At 43.0% G+C, this 21620-nt stretch overlaps 2 protein-coding genes across 8 annotated transcripts in view; one reads left to right on the top strand and one right to left on the bottom strand.

Moving 5' to 3' along the window:
- The window catches only part of ANKS1A (ankyrin repeat and sterile alpha motif domain containing 1A), a 169913-nt gene extending 157224 nt beyond the window's left edge, over positions 1-12689 (bottom strand). For 4 of the 6 annotated variants that reach the window (XM_033102804.1, XM_033102807.1, XM_033102803.1 and 1 more), the window contains exon 1: positions 12407-12609. In XM_033102804.1, the coding sequence (XP_032958695.1) occupies positions 12407-12594 (188 nt within the window). In that variant the 5' untranslated portion in view covers positions 12595-12609. Of the gene's footprint in view, positions 1-12406 lie in introns of all 6 variants that reach the window. The other 2 variants (XM_033102811.1, XM_033102805.1) reach the window with 1 other exon arrangement.
- A 1236-nt stretch (positions 12690-13925) lies between these two features.
- TAF11 (TATA-box binding protein associated factor 11) lies at positions 13926-21504 on the top strand. Of its 2 annotated transcripts, XM_033102813.1 has the most exons (5): positions 13933-14208; positions 18082-18230; positions 19658-19745; positions 20074-20170; positions 20847-21504. In XM_033102813.1, the coding sequence occupies exons 1-5, from the start codon at positions 14038-14040 to the stop codon at positions 20975-20977; spliced, it is 636 nt and encodes a 211-aa protein (XP_032958704.1). In that variant the 5' UTR covers positions 13933-14037; the 3' UTR covers positions 20978-21504. The 2 variants fall into 2 exon arrangements, with proteins under 2 accessions (XP_032958705.1, XP_032958704.1); XM_033102814.1 differs by lacking the exon at positions 20074-20170 and having other exon boundaries at positions 13926-14208; positions 20847-20903.
- The last annotated feature ends 116 nt before the right edge of the window (positions 21505-21620 follow it).

The raw sequence follows: 21620 nt of genomic DNA, 5'->3' as shown, positions 1-21620 counted from the left end.
GACTCGCCAGAAAACTATTCTCCAGCCAGGCCTTAAACATACAATTATGGAGATAGCAATAGATTAAAAAGTAACAGATCTGGAATGGCTGCCAATTCCCACATCTGAGATATTTTCATTTGTAGGGAAGAAGTAATGGAGCTATTCTAGTGCGGCTAAGCTCATCGGTTCCGCACGTGTTCTCAGAGCTAGAACGCCATCTTTTCCTCGTCCTTCTACAACCTGGGGACCCAGCCATCTTTCTGGCAGTCACGATCTCCACATAAAATGGCTTCTAATGTCCGGGCAAACGGAAAACCTCATTTGAGGGCAAGTCACTTAACGTCTGAATCTCATCAGTAAAGTGGACCCTAATATCTCTATCACAGGATCGTGAGGGCCAAAGCAGCAGGGATTACGGAAAGTGACAGTTCCTGTCCCATAATCCCAGGCTTCAAACTAGTATCAGCAATCATTTCAACCAGCCAGATACCTCTCTCTGAAAATCCTTTTAGGGACAAACTAATTGTTTTTTGGTAATGTAAAATTTGGCTGTAAAGCACTAATGAGAGAGTGGGAGGGGAGAGAACTGTAGAAAGGCAGAGCTGGTAGCAATGGTGAGAAATCACTGCAAATACAGGCCTCTGGTTTCTTGCCAATTGTTCAAATGGCTTCCCTCGGACACACGTTGGCACTGGTAGTACATCTGGCAGTCATGCGTCCAAAACAAACCTTTACCACTTTGAACTTGGGGGAGGGTCCTGAATTTTCTCAGATGAAATTCATGAATGTATTAACCTGCTTGAGAGGAAGACGAGAATGTTCTAGAAATTTGAAAAAAACAAAAGGGGTGCTTTGTTTTTCCTCTTCATGAGCTACATGGCATTGCCCTATGTCTTCTAAACTAATACATTATTTGGCATAAATTTAAAGACATTCCCCTCACCTAACTTTCCTATATTCCAGGGAAATTGCCAATGATTTTTTTAAAAACAAGCCTCTTTATGTAGTCAAAGCGTTCCAAAGGGATTTTGTGTTACATTCTTACATAAAACTAAGAGCAAGGACTGTGGAGCCAGTCTGCTCAGGTACAAAACCAAGCCTCCTAAGCTTACTACCTTGGGCAAGTTACTTGACCTCTGTGCCTCAGTTTCCCCATCAGTAAAACAGCAGCAGTACCAGTGTCTTGCCCCAAGAGTTGTCATGAGGCCAAAATGAGTTAATATCTACAAAGTGTTTAGAATGGTACAGAGCACAAAGTAAGTGTTATGAAAGCAGCTACTGAATTAAACTAAATAATCCCTAATTAATCCTTTTGGTAAAATATTACCTAAGTGATGGTTTGAATCTCATCCAAAGAGACTGAGTTCTGCAGGCGCTCAAATGTAGTGCTTTAAAGCAACAGTTTTGGGTTTAGAGAGACTTCTCTCTCTGTACCCCTGTGTGGTCCTGAGCTGGTCACTAACTTCTCCCTGAACCTTTGTTTCTTCATCTGTAAAATGGGAATAACAACAATTATCCAGCAGGCATGCTGTGAAGGTAAACTGAAGAAATACAGATGTAAAGTTCTTGGCACCCAGAGAGCAAAGTATTAAGTAATCAAGTGAAGCCCCTCCCCCCCAAACACATGTGTGCACAGCCGCCCACAAGAGAGTCTGCAGAACAACGGAGCTGTTGTAAATTAACCTGTGAGTTAACTACTTCAAATACTACAACCTGGGCTGGGCTTTGCCTTGAAGCTTTATCAAGCGTGTGGGGCAACCTGGAGAAGCAAGAATCGGGCGGCTGGATCCAACCAGGACAAGAGTCGGTGCACTGACTTTATCAGGCTGGATGGGAACAGGACGCCAGCAGTGAGGAACAAAGCCAGGACCGGGTTGCTCTCCAGGGCCACCGAAAAGAGCTAAAGATCTCAAAACAAACACCAGAACGTCGAAGAATCTCCCAGTGATTCAGGTCAACAGCCTTGACCTGATCTGTTTTGTAAGCTTTTCTGGCCATTGCACTTCTTGTAAGTAGGTCTCGACTGCATTTCAAAGGAAAAATAACTTGAGAAATGGATTGTATTTAAAGGAAACTGGAAAGAAAATCACAAGGAATGCTTACTCAGGTGAAAGGAAAACAAAGTCAACAGCTGCTTCACGGAGGCAAAAAGGACCGTGGGAGGGGCTGAAATCCCCTTTAAGAAGGATCTTTCTAAGGTTAAATAAAGTACCACCTCCAAACACAAAAAAAGCTAGTGTTTTCTGAATACCTGATACCTCAGGTGACAGTATCACTTTTCTACCTTTTCACAGGTAACAGTGAGTTTCCAATTTTTTTTAATAAATTGTTCCTTAAAACAATCACAATCCCTGAGATTTTAAGCTTTTGCTATGACTGAAAAGAATTGTAACTAGGAGATCTGACTGTACACATGCAAAGCTGAAAGTCACAAAACGCACAAAAGGATAGATAATAAAAAATTTTTACCTTCCTTAATCCTATGACGGACAAGCACTTCATAATCCCTTTGAAATGTAAAAAGTAATGCTCCTAATCCAGTATCAGTGAACGCTTAACAAATGCTGACTACAGGTACAAGTATTAGTGGGACATACACTCGGAGCTGCTTTTCCAGTCACAGTAAAAGACCTGACTGATCTCCACACATCATGTTGCCTCTAGTCGCCACAGGCAGGGATAAGCTTGGTGTAGCCATGACCACGGACGGACCCCATCACATGGAGGCAGAGCCACAGCCTCAGTCTTGCAAGAATCATGTAATGTCCAACACAGTGTTGGTAATTCTTTGGCACTATGAAGTTGAAGTGTTTTAAGATACACTTTCCTTTCTCTGTAAAGGAAGTTCAATATATTTCTTCTCTTTATTTTTATTTTTCATCTGAACTAATGACAATGCTCTTTACAGAATCTGAGAGCCCAGCACGAAAGTGCTATGAAGTCAGAGTGATGGAGCTGGATGCTGTCACTGCTTTATAGAGGCCGAGATCTCTCGAAGATAGAACCCTGGCTGTCCCAACAACTGTAAAAAGAGAGACCAGTGAATGCTTCTATGTGCTGTTTTATCACTTTTAGACTGACCCTAGATGTAACATTTGTAAAGCCAGCAATGGGGAAATTTGAGTCAAGGGAGAAAGACCCAAACCCAGACCTCCCACCCCCACTCCGAACACATAAAACCAACAGATAAAATACAGCCCCCCAAAATGCTTTCATATGTACAATTGAGCTCCAAACCAAGAAAATACACAGGTGTCAAAAAAGGAACTCAAAATCAGAGCTACAAGTGGGACCTCTGAATACAATAAATCAGAAATCAACAATACAGAGACAGGAAAATGTGCTCAGTACACTTAATAAAAGACAATTCAACTGACTCTTCAATGTTTATGTAAAAAGTATGACATCATGAAACATATTCAGAGTAACAAATGAGACTAAATAATCTAAGTAACAACTCAGTTTGATACATCTAGATTCTTCTCTAGAGCTACCCATTAAGCTGGTGGAAAACACCATGGAAAGAGGGTCTTCCATAATTGCAACCTAAAGAGATTTGGTTACTCAACTTTCTAGAGCACCTTTTTATGGCTTTCTCACCTATAGCGTCATCTATCCCAGCAAGAAACTAAAATCAAAAGGAAAAATGAAAAAAGATTAGAAGCCAGAAGAATTAAAACGCTTGATTTGTAAATAGCCAGACGAACCAGGGCTAACTGGGGGACTCTGAGTAGAAATATCACTCAATTAAAATCCACAAACACACACACCACCACTTTATTACAAAGCAATTCAGCTGCTTTTCACGGTAAAGTAAAATAGTCTAAGTGTCTCAGAGCACATTTTAAAACGATCGTTACTGAAGCACAAATATATTTAAATAAATATGAGTTCATAATGATATTTACAAAAAGCTCATTGCACACCTCTAAAGACTACTAGGAAACCAACTTGATCTGAAAACTGGGAAATAAGGGAAAAGAGTCAAGTACTGAACTCATCTTTCCTGCACGAACTGTAGCTCAGGATAAAGTCCGTGATCACAGGCGGTTTCTCTCCTAAGTTTCTCTCTGAAAAGCAGTCCAGTTAAAAAGGGAAAAAGGTCAAACAGAGATCAAAACATCACCATTTTGCAAACTCTTAGTTCAGTCACGGATCTAAGCAGGGATGTCAGCAGCTGCCGACATCACACAAAGACGACTAACCTGAAGGAAGCACACGTCCCAGAGGAAGGAAGAAATCCTGCCAAAACGTTTGAACCTGAATCAGACCAAGTCTCTAGGTCTGATTTCAAGCTTACAGGAAATACGGGGGACAGACGAACATGTTAAATGATACCTCAGGACACAATCAGCAAAACCCAACTGTGAGACATGGGGCAAATGACGCTTTTTCTTCAACAAATAAACTGGAAAGAAAGCAATGACAGAGGTGAAATGCCACAGATTTGAAGAGATTTAGACATATCAAGAGAATGCAACGTGTGGACCTTGTTTGGACACAGATTTGAACAAATTAACTGTAAAATATAAAACATTTTGGTCAATATGGAAAATATGGACCCTGACTGACCAGACATTTGATGCTTTTAAGGAACCACCATTTTTAAGGTGAGATAATGATATGGTGAATATTTTTTTAAACAGTCCTTATCTTTCAGAGATACATGCTTAAATAATATGATACATAGGATTTTCTTCAAAATAATTGCGTTGAGGGGGTGATGAAAAGAAACAAAATTGGGCATATGCTGATAATTGTTTTATTGGGTATATAAGGTATGTTAGGATTCATTACTTTATTCTCTCAACTCCTGTATGTTTGAAATTTCCCATAATAAAAAGTAGAACTACAAAAGAAAATGGTTTTTCTCTCATTCTGCTCAGAGCACATTGCTTGCTCCATGCAACTGTATGATTAATGGACCCTCTTCTTGACATTTTACCTCTGAAGAAGGACCCAAGTGGCCTCAACTTGACCACTAAAAATCCTGAGCCTGCACAAAGGCAATTTTCTAAATATAAGTAGCATTTAGCAGCAGTAGATCAGTACATTACTTTCTAATCAAAAGGACCCAGGGGATAGAAAGGGCCTTCGAATGATTAGAAGAATCCTCGAATTTAACTGCACATATGATGGTTTGCAATGAATCCTCAAATTACATCTACTATCCTACTGAGTGTAGGAAATGTTAGAAGCATGAGTGTGCACAAAATCTTATCTACAAGGATGTACATTACAGTGCCAGTCCAATAGCAGGAAACTAAAATCAAGTTCATGTCTAATGGCAGGGAAAGGATTAAATAAATTACAGTTCATACACACTGTGGAATACTACTTACCCATTTAAAATGAGGTTGAGGAGAATAGAAAATGACAGGAAAGTGTTCACAATATATTAAGTGAAAATTTGAGACAATGTATGACATACTCATGATAATGTCATTTCTGTTTCAAAAAAAAAACAATTTGCATAGAAAAATGACCAAAGTATATACACCAAAATGACAACAGTTAATTTCTTTAGGTGGTGGAAGCATAGATGATTTTATTTTCTTCTTTGTGTTTTAATGTGTCTAGCAATTTTTCTAAGGCAAAGGTCCATATTCCCTTATCTACAATACAGAAATCCAAAAAGCTCTGAAAATACATTTTCAAAAGTTAGCGGCAAACTTGTTTGGGTACAAAACCTGACCTGATAGGGAGCTCTTCTTATGTATCCCATCTACTATGACTATTTACAGATTTCGCTGCAGAAATGTATTTCAGAGTGCTGCCCCAGATTCCACTAGGGGCTCAGTATCCCCCTCCAACGATATTCTAGATTTGAAACCCCAAAGTTGCAGACAGGAGATTGCGGACTTGGATCGGTTTGTACCTATGCCACCATTGCCATTTTCAGGCTTTTGAAAATGGGACGTTATTTGGAAAGTTTGGGAGCCTCTGCTAGTACTACAAATTTTAAAATGGCAACATCGATCAAAAAAGATGTCCTTAATAAACAGGATTATCATTCCGGATTCGTCAAAGGTGGCAAGCACTGCTCCCATCAGGGGATTTTGGCAGCCAAGGCTTACCAAGCCCTAGGCACGTGCCAGGCATGATGTATCTTCTACATTTTAGCTGGTGTGATGCTGCTTCAGCAGGTAGGTGTATCCCAGGCCCGTTATCGAATGGAGACACAGACGCTCAGAGAGGGTACCCGACTTGCTAAGCAGAGCTGGGTCAGAACCTGACCCTTGGCGGCTCTGCTAAGTCAGGAAGGTTCAGTCAGTCAACCAGGGGGCAGTTCTGCTGCCTGGGTCACCTCCACCGTGTGTAGCATTGGTAATGACATCGCAAGTAAAGCAGAGACAACTGACTTGTTTTTAAAAACTCTTTTTTGATTTGCAAACTAAACAAACTTGATCTACAAATTACTAAGAAAGGATAAATAAGAAGCCATACCATGTAATTTCTAATATTACTACCATTAACCCTAACCACACCAAAGTTATTTGAAGATGTTCTATGAATGTAACGATATAATTTTCCAGACCACAGAAAATCTCCCAGTAATCTTTTGGAAATCAGTGTGGGGAACAGTTTCTGAGGGCTCTCCAGAAAAGACCAAGTTCCTACCCACAGGAGAGCTGACATTCCCAGGAACAAACTCTCCACTATCTACTGTTGGGGTTTCCTTCGTGTCTCTGGGCTATAATACCCAGTAATTACTTTCCCTACTGAAGACCAAGGCAGAAATAGCCTTGACTTCCTTTCGCAAACCAAAATTCACAGCTGTTTGGGGTGAACAAACTGGGGTGGGGGGTGCTGAAGGGATTTTTCTGGCCAAGGATAGGATTCTCACTGGGACCAGAACCTCCCAGGACACGTGAACATGCTGACTGACGCTGACTGGATACAAATCAAATTCTTCAGACCACAAGACTGTTTCACTGTTTCCTGTCTCTAATTTTTGTAACTAAGACAGTAAAAACTGAACTTCAATTGGAGAATACAGAAAAAAGGGAGCTCTCTGACTTAAACCTCTGCTAAATTATCTTTTACTACCAGTAGATGCCCTACTCAGTTTAAAATTCTAGATTTGTAGATATAAAAGTAACCACACAGAAGTCATTTCCAGGCATGCTGTCTTTTTTGTTTTGTTTTTTAACCACATTCTGCTTTAGAGAAAACCAAATGTACAGCAATTCCAAAGTAAAGAAAAAGGGCTGCCCTCCCAATAAAATCATACTTAGAAGAAGTATTTTAAGAAGCTCTTGGAAAACCATTTTAATGAATTAAGCAGGTTTAGTGGAAGATCCAGAAAACTGCTATCCTAATGGGATTGTTTTGCTTTGGTTTGTTTTTTTTTGTTTTAGCATTCTCATGAGATCCTGCTTCCAGCACCTCCCATTCTACAATCCTTACAGGGCCGTGTTTCCCTGTTCCTTAGGATGTTAACATCATTTTACTCAAAATAGGCACATTCAAAAGAAACCTGGTATGGTAGGCGGGGCGGGGGGGGGGTCAGCATGAGAAAAAGCTATCATGTCATTATCATGTTCAAGCTACAGATTCATCCTGGGGGTGAATAAAGAACCATTTCAATAGAACGGTTATGCTAACCACTCTTTTTTTTCTTTTTAATTCTGAATTCCTTAAATAAATACTAGGGATCTTTCTTAAAAACAATGAATAACCTGTCACATCTTCTGACATTTTGAGAGAACCTGTAATTGTCCCCAAAATGGGGTCCATTTTTCAAAATTTTTCATTCTTCATTCCTTATTTCAGAAACTTTTCCTACCTTTGGGAAACTCATGGGTGTTTTTTGGATAGTCTTCATACCCTTCACCCCAAATGGTAGAGTATAAGCTAGATTACAGCCACATTTATTGCTACATTTAAATGTAAACGTAAATAAATGTCTATAAATTTTCAGATTTCTCCAGCAAGCTTCCTTGGCTTCTACTTTTCTCCTTCACCCTTCTCATGCTTGACCAATTAAGTACAGAATTTTCCTAAACCATGACACAATCTACTCCTCAATCATGGCCTTTGGTTTAGTTTCTCTGTGCTTCTGAACCCTCAGAAGCATTTCACTTTACATTACTCACATGTACTCACTCATATACATCAGTATTTAGCTCATAATTCAATTTACTGTTTTAAATAATATATGTTTTCTTTCACCATTTCCTTTTCTCAGATCTTTTTGCCCTTTAGTTGATAGAATTCACTTTTAACCCAAATCTTACTGTTTTCTCTTACAGAAGTTGCTTTCGTGGAAATCACTATAACCATACACATATCAAACTCTCCATCACGTGAGAATTTGAGTCCCTGTTACGTGCCCCTAGCTAAAAAACACCGTAAGTTAAGGAGTTTAATACAGTGCCTGTCCAAACCACACACGGAAGGCAGGCACCTGTTCAACAATTAGAAAATGATACAGAATTATATAAAGTAAAATCCCTGCTATCCAGAACCTCTGTAGGACTAGACGTTTATTCTTTTTTTTCTTTTTTTAAGGAGGGCGCAGCTCACAGTGGCCCATGTGGGGATCAAAGTGGCAACCTTCATGCAACCAGCACCATGCTCTAACCAACCCAGCTAACCGGCCGCCCCCAGGACTAGACATTTTAGATAGCTATGGCTTTCTAGGTAATGTATTTATTGCTTGTCCTTTCAAGGAACAAAAATTATATTTGAATCATTTTGGATAAAAAAACTAAAATATGTTTTTCCTACTTTCATTAAGAAGCTATAGTGAACATAATTCAATCTTTATTTATGGCTAAGAGTCATAACAAACAGAAATTAGAGCCCTAAGCTCTAGTAAAATGATGCTGGGGGCCTAACCAGGTGTACAGGGGTATGTATATCTATCTATATCAATAGTCTCAAATTACCAGGGGGTGGGAAAATGCTAGATTTTAATTGCTTTTTCTGTCTCTTATTTTGTCAATCACACAGACATCATACGACTATAAACACTATGAGGGAACAGACCATGTATTGGGAGAGAGACTAATTTTCATAGAGTACCTACTATGTGCTGGGTCTGAGATAAACTTTGCAGTGCATCCAGCCGTGGGCCTGGCACAAGGAGATGATGGGTAAACATCTGGTAAGTGAATGGCATTAACGTGCCTGCCTGAGCAAGTCCTCTCCCTTAGTGACTGTTTCCAATCTGCCATGGCTTGGAAAACAGATCCCCACGTGTGAAAGAACACCACTGAAACGTGTCTGGCATGGTACTTCCCACACAGCAGGTACAACATGGCAAACGGGACGTGCTGAACTGAACTGAGGGCTAACAGTGAGCCCTCACAATATGCCAGAAATTGTGGTAAGTTTCTTACACACATTATCTAAGACAATACCTGTAAGACGGGTAATATTATCCCCATTTTCCAGATGCAGAAACTGAGGTTCAAAGTGGTTGAGTAATTTGTATAAAGTCAGGCAGCTGGTCAGTGATGGCAGTGGAACTTGAATCCAGCCAGTGTGACTCCAGAACAAGAGGCCTTAAGCCTGATACTATCCTGCCTCTGCATGTACAGTAACTAAGGGAAGGTCAAGAGGACATGAAGTTTACAACAACTTTTTTGTTTATCTGGAAGTATTCTTTGCTGACTTTCTGACTCTCAGGTATGCTCTCAACTGGTGAGGGTTACTTTACGTAAACGTTATACTGACAGGCCAAAGCAATAAACAGTGAAATCCAGGCAAAGCATAAGTCGACGAGTTTCTATACACCGCAGATGACGGGATCCAAAGAAGCAGGAGCTTGAGAGATCTGTGTGTATTAAGGTGGTTAGGGAGGGCTGTAAGAAGTTAAGACCAAGCCCAAGCAGAGTAAGAGCAAAGGGATAAGGTGAGAGAAGGAGCATTTTGTATCTTAAGAATAAGCACAAAGCTTTTGTGGAATGGGCAGTGGAGCGCGGGGGGGCGGGGGAGGGATCATAAGTAGATGACTAGATGAACAGATGAATAAATAGATGAATAGACAAACACACATGTGGTGTGGAACATCTATATCCACTGCGACTGTAAGCTCCTATTCCTGCCAGCTTTACTTGGTCACTCAAACAGCTGGACAAATGTAAGCGCAGTTGGCAATACTAGTGGGGGTAGGATATGGCAGCTAAAGCAAAGGCCCATTCTGAAACTGTCATTCCGCAGCTCTTGCTAAATAGCCCAGGGTCCCCGAGGTGGGGAGTGTGGGCATCGTGGACCTAACCCTCTATTATTTCCAAACCTAAAAAGGCAGGACGTGCTGACCTAGGGGTTATTTAAATGCATGGTCTCATTTGCTCAGAAATCTTTCACTAGGTTGAACCAGAGTCACCTCTAATTAATGACACACCTAGTGTAACAAGTGCCTGCAGATCCTCCCTGCCCGTAGGAGTCACAGGGACGAGAGCTGGGCCAGCTCTCAGGCCATCAACCGTCTACAACAGACACAGACGCAGGTCAGGAGGAGTGAACTCCCTTACACAAGGGAATGGAGACACCACCTTCCACTCTTTATGACACACTTATTAACATAAGGCCCAAAGTGAAAACATGGTGCTCAACAAAGATTTCCTAGTCTCGCTTAACTAACTCCTCAGCCGAAGTTCCAACAGTCTCTGAGTGAGAGCACTAAGAGTAACTTGGCCTGTACTTGAAGGCAGGAGACGAAAGTCTCTCACTTCAGCAGGATACACTGGGCGTTAAGGTCCCTCTGGCAAACCTCCAACTGCTACATCATTCAACTCATTAAGAGACAGGCAACTCCAAACTTGCATGGTCTTTCTCTCATCTCTCAGACATCAGAAGTGCAGAAATGTCCAAGGAATCCGGGGAAGATTCAAAACCCAATTCACACATTCAAAGAACATTTATTCAACACCGGTGAGTTGTCGGGCACTGATCTAGGGACTGGGAATATAAACATGAGAAACACTAAGTCACTCTGAAAACTGGAAGTTGATCCATCCATCATCATTTCCCTTAATCGTGCCCAACCGGTCAAGGCTCCAGTCAGGAAGTTCTGGTGTCCCCCTCACACCAAATAAGGCTCCTTTTCCCCTTCCCTGCCTGCGATCACGGGTGTGCCCACCTGGACCACTCTCACTCTACTTCACCAGACGAATCCTCACTTCCTTCAAAACCAGCTGAGGTTCCTCTCTTCCTGGAAGCCCTGATCTCCACCTCATCCCAAAGTGATGCCTCATTTCTCTGAACTAACAATTACGGTCTGAGTACCACCATCAGTTTATTTAGAAATGTATCGTTTTGATACTTTTATTTACTCAACAAATCCTGAGTACCAAATGTGTGACAAAATTGTCTTACGGGCTGCAGAAATTGCAGCATATGGTTTGCCTCCCCCAAAGAATTCCTAAGGAGAGTTCTTCTCTTAAACTGCCTTTTCAAATCTTCCTGTAGAGAGCTTGGTTCCTACTCAATGCTTAATACCTAACAATTTATTAGAGCCTGAGGGTTCCTTCCACCAAGCTTACCCAAATTGAAGTTACATAAACTAATGGGGAACAAAACCAAACCAAGCCATTTCTAAATGAACTTCCACTTCTTAAAAACCTCAAAAGAACAAGGAAGGAAAAGAAAACAGGCTATGAAAGTGCTGCTGAACCATCACATTTTACTCACTGACAATCCCCCCTCCAAGCCACACAGAAGTGACCTTCTTCTCTCAGTCTTTACAGCTTAGATTCAAGTGTTTATTTTAACAACAGACCTTGGAAAAGTTTAAAGCCTCCTTGGATAGTTTCCTAACCAAGTCTTTCTAAAGCTTTATTTCTTGATGAGTAAACCCCCTGATGCGTCCTGCATATGCCACTTAACAGACTAACCCAATGAGGTTCACTACAAGGAACCAGAATGTGAGCCTCAAGCACCAGGGGAGCTCAAAGAACACTTTAGACGTGATAAATCCAGAGACAATTTTAACATAAACAACAAAAGCCAGATCCTGCAGAGCCCAGTGGAAGGTTCCAAGTTCCCAGAAGAAGGAAATCAGGGTAATTTCCTCCAGGGGAGCCGCGAGATTCTGCAAGACGCGGGTGTTTCTGCAGGAGGTGAGGGAGATTTAAAATATACATATATTGCTCCGAAGTGGCGTGTTAGACACGACAGCTGGCACCCTATCGCGGGCGAGGGTGAAGCCGGGCTGTGCCATGCGGCGGAGGCAGCCACCTGGGCACTCCCACCATTCTTCGCAGCCGGGTCAGGACGCGAGACAAGAAGAGCCCGGCGCCGCTCGGACCCGCACCGGCGACCCTCGCCCCGTGGGCCGCCTGCCTTCGCCCCGGGGCACCCGGAAAAGCCACCCCACCCGGGTCTCAGGACCCTCGATCTCTCTGGGGACCCAAGGGACAGACGGTGGAGATGGGCTCTCGTGGCGGCTTCCCGGCCCCGGCGCGTTACCCACCTGAGCAGACTGGAGAGGGGATGGCTCGAGGAGCCCAGGCCGCCGCCGCCGCCGCCGCCGCCCCCGGAGCCGCCACCGCCGCCGCCGCCCCCGAAGCCTGAGGAGAGCCGCTTCCCGGACAGCAGCTTCTCCACCGCCGGGAGGTGCCCGGTGCGGGCCGCCTCCAGCAGCTCCTGCTCCTTCCCCATCCCCAGGGCCACCGCCCCCTGGACCCCCTTCCCGGGGCCGTCGCCGAGCCTGCTCGGTCTCCCAAACTTTCCGTCTCCGGGCAACGCACCCCCCAAACCGGCCGGGGACACCACCCCCCTCCCCCCCGCCAGGCCCCCCCACGAGCGCGTCACTTCCGGGATCCGGCGTCACGCGTCACCGCGCCCCCGCGCCCCGCCCCCTTACCCACCTAGCTGGGCGGGGCTCGGCGGTTAACGCAGGTGGCTGTGGTCGGTGCCTCCTGGACTTGGCTGAGCCGAGGTAGGCCTCCGGGGGCGAGAGAAAAGCGCCCTGTGGGCGCCCGCTGTACAGGTGGAAGGGAACAACCAGGGCCCACCTGTGTGCGCCTCCAGAACTGCGCTCCTTCCCCAAAGGTTTGGGAGCCCCCAGGACAGGAAATACGGTAATGCGTCCAGGCAGTGTAGAAACAAAGAGAGAAATACGGTAACGCGCACCTACATTTCCTAGTCCATTCTTTCCGCACGCATAAATTAAATATGTAATGAGTGTGGGGACCTAATGACACACAGGTGAATAAAATGCCCCGTACCTCAGTGAGGGAAGACAGGAAATTTTTAAAATAGAAACATCTCCACTTCATGCTCCCAACCCCTGAAATGGCTCCTAAAATGAAACAGTCAAAGGAAAGACCTCCCTCCGGATGGAATTTGTTTCCTCTTACTTTTGATAGTATTAACCAAGCCGACATGAAAAGTCAGGTTAGTGAAACTGACCCTGACCTTGAGTACTGGTGAAGTGTGAAAATTATTTAATTGGGTATAAACTATGTCTGTTTTGTTTCTGGTACGAGCACCGTTCCTGGCTGAATTAGGTTCTCGAAGTAGTTGTGGATTGGGTAAATTCTGTTCAAGCTATGACTTTAAGGTGCTTGAGGAAAAGAGAAATGCTGGCAATTCAGTATAAACACAGGCCCGCAGACTCTGTCCAATTGAACTGTGTACTAGGAGGCTGAGTCCCTGCCTAAAAGTTCACCAGGTAGCCGCACGCCACGACACGCGCGTACCACGGAACTGAGTTTTCTCCCGTCCCCAAACTTTACTCTGAGGAAAGCGGTTAAGGAAGGAGTTAACGACATTGCGTTTTCGGAAAGGCGGGAAAGAAAAAGAAATCCTTCGATAAACAACACAGCACTTATTTACAAAGGTTGGCTTCCCAGGATGGAAGATGCACAAACTAAACTCCCTACCCTTAATTTTCCCTCTCCCCACCGCCATCAAATCTGAGTTAAAACGGAGCCTTGAGGTCCTCCAGGAGCGCCTCAAAATGACCCTCCGAGGAGCGGTAGGGGTGATGTCATCGCAGCGCGACGACAGGAAGTAAGCTTCTGGGCTGCTGTGCCGCGCTAGGTCCCGGGCTTCTGAGAGGGACAGCACCGCGATCTCCTCGCCCTTATTCTGGAGGCGATGGATAATGCCTGCGAGTCGCCCACGGAGAAGGGTGGGGAGACAGGGGAGTCCGATGAGACAGCCGCTGCTCCCGGGGGTCCCGGGGCTACTGACACGGACGGAATCCCGGAGGAAACTGACGGGGACGGAGATGGGGATTTGAAAGAAGCTGCGGCTGAGGAAGGAGAGGTAGGCAGAGAGGTGTTGACGAGGCTGGAGGAGTACCCCGAGATTGTGTTACTGGCTGCTCGACCACCTTCTTGATCGATCCCTCCCAAGCGAAGTCGAACTCACCAGGACTCCCTCTAGCTCTGCAATCGCGCAGGCGGGGGGGTGGTAGGAGGAGACAAAACTATAGTGTCCGTTCGGTTCCGGAGACCCAAGCACTGGCTTAATATTTTTAATCCCTGCCCTTAGCGATTAAAGCTACTTCTAAGGGAATTCTAAATAGCCTGTTGGTTTTACTGGGGAGGAAATTGGGATCCAAATTCACATTGAGAGGGTGCAAGAGCTAGAACCCAGGATCCCTAGTATCCCTTTCACCGCAATATGGTTTCTATTAAGATGTTGCTTAAGCATAACTTTGTTATTTATTATAGGCTGCAGAGTCGTTAAAGGGAGATTTTGAGAGAATTGCTGGTTTAGTCACGTTCTCCCCCTCTTGGGACATTTAACTGCTACCTCTGGGGGCCAATGTCCAAGGGTCTCTGTAGCATAAACGCGCGAAACCCATCAATTGTGCCACCCAAAAGCTCCGCAGTGTTGTTACCTAGCTGAGCATCCGTCAGGGGACCAGAATCTCAGCGTTCTCAAGGTTCCATTTCTAGAGATAGAATCTTGGGGTCTTAGAGCCATGAGTGAGGGACTTCAAGAGGTCATGGAGAAGGACATTGGATTAGAGGGAAACAGCCTTTCAGCGCATAAAGTTGCATCAAAATAGATAAAGCAAGAACTTTTAGAAAAAAGTGATTAAACTATTTTAGAAGGAACCTTTAAAATGGATCTCAAGGACAAAAAGGATTTGAATAATAATTAGCGTACATACAGAAATTTGCACCCAACAGAAGATGAAATTATTTTTTTTGATGCTTCTGAAACACTTTTAAAAATTGCACATACACCAGACCACAAAGAAAAACAAATTCTTAAAAGTAGATATCATAACGGGCCACATCCTGTGCGATACACTTGAAATTAACGACAGAAAACATCTCCTACCCCCACTCTTCCCCCAAAAAACTAACACCTGGACATTTTAAACTGTTTTCTAAATAACCCATAGATTAAAGAAATTAACAGAGAACACTACATCAAATTCTATGAGGTTTGACCAAAACCTTTTTAAAGAAAAATTCGGGGGCCTGCCCCGGGGCTCAAGCGGTGGGAGCGCTGCGCTCCTAACAGGGAGGTGGCTGGTTCCATTCCCACAAGAGCCAGTGAGCTGCGCCCTCTACAGCTAAAATTGTGAACAACAGCTCTCCCTGGAGCTGGGCTGTGGTGAGCAGCTGGAGAAGGTTAGCTGGGCCTGCTGCTGGCTGCTGTGTGCTGCCATGGGCTGCTGTGTGCTGCCGTGGACATCGTGAGCTGCGGTCGTGGACATCGTGAGCTGCTGTGGGCTACCGTGTGCTGCCATGAGTGGCCGGCAGTCAGCGTGAATGGCCGGCAGCCGACGAGAGCTGCCATGAGCTGCTGTGAGAGGCTGACCGATGACCGGCAACCGACTGCCTCAGTCCCGGGGAGCACAAGGCTCATAACACCAGCAGGGTCCAGGGAGCTGTGTCCTACACAGCTAGACTGAGAAACAGCGGCTGGAACTGGAGTGAGGGGGGAGTAGGGAGGGGGAGGCGGAAGAAAGGGGGGGAAAAAAAGAAAAATTCATAGCCTTATGTATTTTTTTTTTTTTAAAGGTTTTATTGGGGAAGGGGAACAGGACTTTATTGGGGGAACAGTGTGTACTTCCAGGCCTGTTTTTCCAAGTCAAGTTGTTGTCCTTTCAATCTTAGTTGTGGAGGGTGCCGTTCAGCTTCAAGTTGTTGTCCTTTCAGTCTTAGTTGTGTCGGGCGCAGCTCAGCTCCAGGTCCAGTTGCCGTTTTCTAGTTGCAGGGGGCGCAGCCCACCATCCCTTGCGGGCTGACCTTGTGGTTGAGAGGACGCCCTCCAACCAACTGAGCCATCCGGGAGCTCAGCGGCAGCTCAGCTCAAGGTGCCTTGTTCAATCTTAGTTGCAGGGGGCGGAGCCCACCATCCCTTGCGGGACTCGAGGAATTGAACTGGCAACCTTGTGGTTGAGAGCCCACTGGCCCATGTGGGAATCGAACTGGCAGCCTTCGGAGTTAGGAGCATGGAGCTCCAACCGCCTGAGCCACCGGGCCGGCCTTAGCCTTATGTATTTTTATTAACAAGCAGGAGAAATTGAAAATAAGCACCCAACTTAAGAAACCAAGAAAAAGGAAAAATAAACCAGAAGAATGTAGGAACAAGGAGTTAATAAGAATAAAAGCAGATGTTAATGAATTAATGCTTGCAAAACATAAGAAATGATAAAGACCTGGCTATTTGAATGTAAATGCACAACATTATGAAATAAGAAAGGGCAATACACACTGATATGGAGATCTATAAAGTTATAAAAAAAATTTCAATGTTCAAATTTTAATTTTCAATAGATTTGAAAATCTAATAAAAACGGCTTATTTTTAAGGAAAATGTAAATCAAAATTAAAGCACAAAGAGGTTAGAAAACTTGTATAAATCAATAACTAGAGAAGAAATTGAAAAAGTTGCTAGACATAAACTATACTCACTCTCACCTACCCCTCATAGTCCTTTATGAGTTTAAATGTGAGTTCCTTTTTACGGAAAACAAAGGTTAAATCCCATTAATGAGGATTTAATATTGGTTTGTTGTATCCTTAGATTCTGTATTAAGTTGGAGAGGATGAAGTTTGGATTTTGATTTTTCTGTTATTAAACAGATGTTAAACATCTAGCATGAGTTAAACTGTGTAAATGTTTTAGTGGGGAGAGATAAATAAGAGACAAACCTATCTTCAAAAAGTTTTCGGTCTGGGGCCGGCCCGGTGGCTCAGGCAGTTAGAGCTTTATGCTCCTAGCTCCGAAGGCTGCCGGTTCGATTCCCACATGGGCCAGTGGGCTCTCAACCACAAGGTTGCCGACACCAAGGGATGGTGGGCTGCGCCCCCTGCAACTAAGATTGAACACGGCACCTTGAGCTGAGCTGCCGCTGAGCTCCCGGATGGCTCAGTTGGTTGGAGCGCATCCTCTCAACCACAAGGTTGCCAGTTCAATTCCTCTACTCCCGCAAGGGATGGTGGGCTGCGGCCCCTGCAACTAGCGAAGGCAACTGGACCTGGAACTGAGCTGCGCCCTCCACAACTAAGACTGAAAGGACAACAACTTGACTTGGAAAAAAAAAGTCCTGGCAGTACACACTGTTCCCAAAAGAAAAGTCCTGTTCTCCTTCCCCAATAAAAAAAAAAAAAAAAAAAAAGTTTTCGGTCTAGTAAATATTTGCATGATACAATAGAACTAAAAGGTAGGAAGAAAAGAATATCACATGTGGGAGAACCTCGCTTAAATGTTCCAAATTAAAAGAAACACTGTTTTGATGAGAAGAAGTCTTCTTTTTAATATTCTTTCTACATGGAATCATCAGTAAAGAGATCTATAGATTCGAGGCAGACGAGCGGGCGGGATGGAGAGAACTTTTTTGACACCTCCTCTAAGAACGGGGTCAGGAGACTGGGCTCCAGGGAGAGAGGCTTTCATGATCTTTGGCGTCTTATTGCCCATGTAAACAGATATTGGAGCTATGATCATAGCTAACCAGAAAACTGGATTATTTAGCTGGTTTCCACAGCTGAGCTATAAACTTCTGTAGGAGAGATTGTGTATCTTGCACTGACATTGTAGCCACTGTCCGAACCCAAAAAACGACTGAAAAATGGATTTGTTGTATGATAACGAGAATGATGTCTTCTTACCCTGCCCAAGTCTGGAAAGTAGGCCAAATATATAATAACATTTCTTTCATCTTCTCAGCTCAAGAGTCAAGACATCTCAGATTTAACATCAGTTGAAAGGGAAGACTCATCATTACTTACTCCTGCAGCCAAAAAGCTGAAAATAGATACCAAAGAAAAGAAAGAGAAGAAGCAGAAAGTGGATGAAGATGAGATTCAAAAGATGCAGTAAGTCACTTTCTGACCTTTTCCCACTGCAAGGTTCTAATTGGACCACACAAATTTTTCTTGGCCTTTAATTTTTTTTTTTAACTCAAAGCGATTAATACATTGTATGTCATAGAAAATATAAATAAGTAAGAATAAAATATCACCTTACCACCAAGATAAACACTGTTCATATCTTGATGTATATTCTCCAAGATAGTTTCTATACATATATATCCCTAAATTTAAGTTTTCAAAGATGTTAAATTCTGTTTGTAACCTTTTTTTCACATCATATATGGTGAATGTGCTCCATGTCAGTGATTACATATCTAGGTTTTAATTTTCTTCAAAATGGAAATAGTTTCATTATATTTTGATTACAAAAGTAGTATGGCCTGATTGCAAATAATTCAGATAATACAAAAAAAATAGAAAAAAACAATTACTTATAATCCCAGCACCCAGAGTTTATCCAGGGTATATATTTCAGTATATACCTTTTCAGATTTTTTTTTAAATGTTTGGTATATATTGCTAAATATTTTCATCAGTAAATATGCCCATAAGTCATCATTTTTAATGGCTGCATTGTACCGCATTATGTGGATGAACCATAATTTAACCAATCCCTGTAGCTGTTCTCGTGTTTTGATGAGTATCTTTGAGTACATCTCTGCATAATTGTCCATTTGCTTCCTAAAATAAACTAGAAGTATAATTGCTAGTTCAAATAGTATGAATATTTTCAAACATATTTCTAAATTCTTCCTCAAAAAGGTTATTCCACTTCACACTCTTATAAGCATGTATGAGTTTCTGTCTTCCCATATTCATTAGTACCATTCTTTTACTTATCTATCTGGTTTATGAAAAGTGTTAATCTTGTTTTAGTTTGTCATTTCAGTTTCTTTAATAGTGAAGGTTAATTTTTTTCCTCTGTATTTATTAGCCATTGATATTTTTGTAAATTTTCTAAAATTGGTATGGCTATCTTTTATTTTATTTGAAAGAATTAATTATTATAGAGAGTATTAACCCTTTTCCGTATGTTTTACAAATATTTTCCCCCCTTACTCATTAATGTTGAAAACTACTAGTTTGAATATAAATTTATATATTAAATTTTTACCATAATGTGAAGTATAGTAAGGTAGCATTATGGGGAGAGAGCCTACTGCTGAAAACACAATCTGTATAGTACGATACAGTGACCCAACATAGTTAAGCTTTTGTTCTTAGTGAAGTAAGAAAGGAAGTTATGTTTCGCACATCCTCAAGTTCCTTAAAAGCAGAAATACTTTATCTTCATTCCTCGTGAGCATTAAGCCTCATACCACTGATCCCTTGAAAATTCTAATTGTCCGAGACTTGATTTTATTGACGTAATAATGTATCTTAAGCATTCTTTCTTATAAGTGAACTTAATTCCCTGAATCTTTGTCTAGAATCCTCGTTTCTTCTTTTTCTGAGGAGCAGCTGAACCGTTACGAAATGTATCGCCGGTCAGCTTTCCCTAAGGCAGCCATTAAAAGGGTAAGGATGGACTATCACACTTTATTTCCATCAGCAATGAGAACTGACGTAGACTCAAAGGTTATGTCCATTGGCATTTGAAAGTTGGTGGATCATTTAGGCGGGAAAATAAAATTAACATGTCCGTCAATCATCTGACCAGTTGCAGTTTTGTGTTCCACGGATAGGGTCTGGACAAACAGAATAGGTCATTATACACCTGAGTCCTTGTTTTAATAGTCTGTTTCTGGAGCCAGCCGTTAGTAACAGGTTTTCAGTCCGGCTCATGGGTACTGTTTCTCCGCCTGTCCTTGACTACCTCAGTCACCGTCTTTGTCCTTCTTTCAAGCTGATCCAGTCCATCACCGGCACCTCTGTGTCTCAGAATGTGGTTATTGCCATGTCTGGTATTTCCAAGGTTTTCGTCGGGGAAGTAGTAGAAGAAGGTGAGTGGTGTTGATAGAAATACTGGATTGACCCTGTGATGGTCCTATTTGCAAAGTGTCTCTATTGAGGGACTTAATAAGGCACCTGTGGGGGTTTCCATGTACACTAGAGGTTGACCAAGGGGGAGCCGTGTATGCAGGAGAACAGGACCATTATTCCTTGAGTTTCCATACTGGGAGGCAAGGAAGCATCTAGGAAATCTCCCCTCCTGGTTCCTGCTCTCAGCCCAGGGTGACAGAAGCAAACTGTATTTTTCTCCAATGGACTTTGCTCCTTTCTGCGGCCAAAAGTAAAGATTCAAGAAATCACTTGTATGGGAGGGAGTTAACTCTGATGTTCTGACCCCTGGGAACTGCTCCCTCCCCCCCACCCCCCCCACCCCCACCCATCCCCCACCACCCATCAAGTAAACAGCCTGGCTGCTGCCTACTGCTAATCTCTAGCTGGTGAAATGTTTTATTTTTTTAAGCAGAAGATGTTTTCAACTATTGCCTATGATAAAGCCTGATATGGGATATTATACTCCAGCTAACATGATCCATTTATTTCATAGCATTCTCATAAGCAGGGGAAATGTCTTGGTTTATTTCCTTAGCAAGCTTAAGAAGAGTTCATGAGAATTACAGTTGATTAATAACCTCTGGTGTGATAATAACTTCTCCTTGCCCTGTTTAGCACTGGATGTGTGTGAGAAGTGGGGAGAAATGCCACCACTACAACCCAAACATATGAGGGAAGCTGTTCGGAGGTTAAAGTCGAAGGGGCAGATACCCAGCTCAAAGCACAAAAAAATCATCTTCTTCTAGACCAAAGCCTCGGCAGGCCTGGTGCTGAAGGAAGAGCTGGTTTCAGACTTCGGATTGCATGACTTTCTGTACTGGTGCTCTAGTCTCTCCGTCCTCCCAGAATTCCATGATGGTTTTAACATCTTTCTGAAAACTCTGATATTCATCACACCTATCAGGCATGCAGCCTGTTTCATATTTGCCTTGACCAAATATCGGGACTTCTTAGGGCATTCGGAGGCATGTAACTGTCCCTTGGCTAGTCGGAAGAAGGCCCACGGGCCTTAAGCATCTTCTGGACAGGGAGCTGCTTTTAGAGAGAAACCCTTTCCAAGAGAACTTTGACGGTTTCACACTGAATTTGCTAGGACTTAGGGTGTTTCTTACATCTGGTTTTAAGTAGGTGAAACAACCAGAAACTTCTGATTGTGATACTCTAACATGAAGGATGTGGTGATAGCAAGACTAGTGGGATACTTTGTCCCTGTAAACATTTAAGATTGTCCTATGGATTTTGGTGAATGATCATTAAATTGTTTTCTAACTTGTCATATGTGTATTCATTTTCTGTCTAACCAGTTGGAATGCGGGGGAGGTCATCATTCTTTGTTTGGTGTCAGAGTAAAACGGGTCTTGGGTTTTTTGTGAAAATTGGAGCCCTTTT

The sequence above is a fragment of the Rhinolophus ferrumequinum genome, chromosome 3 (assembly GCF_004115265.2).
Source record: "Rhinolophus ferrumequinum isolate MPI-CBG mRhiFer1 chromosome 3, mRhiFer1_v1.p, whole genome shotgun sequence".
NCBI classification, from domain to species: Eukaryota; Metazoa; Chordata; class Mammalia; order Chiroptera; family Rhinolophidae; genus Rhinolophus; species Rhinolophus ferrumequinum.
The sequence above is the reverse complement of the archived record's forward strand: the minus strand, read 5'-3'. Positions and strand labels throughout refer to the sequence as shown.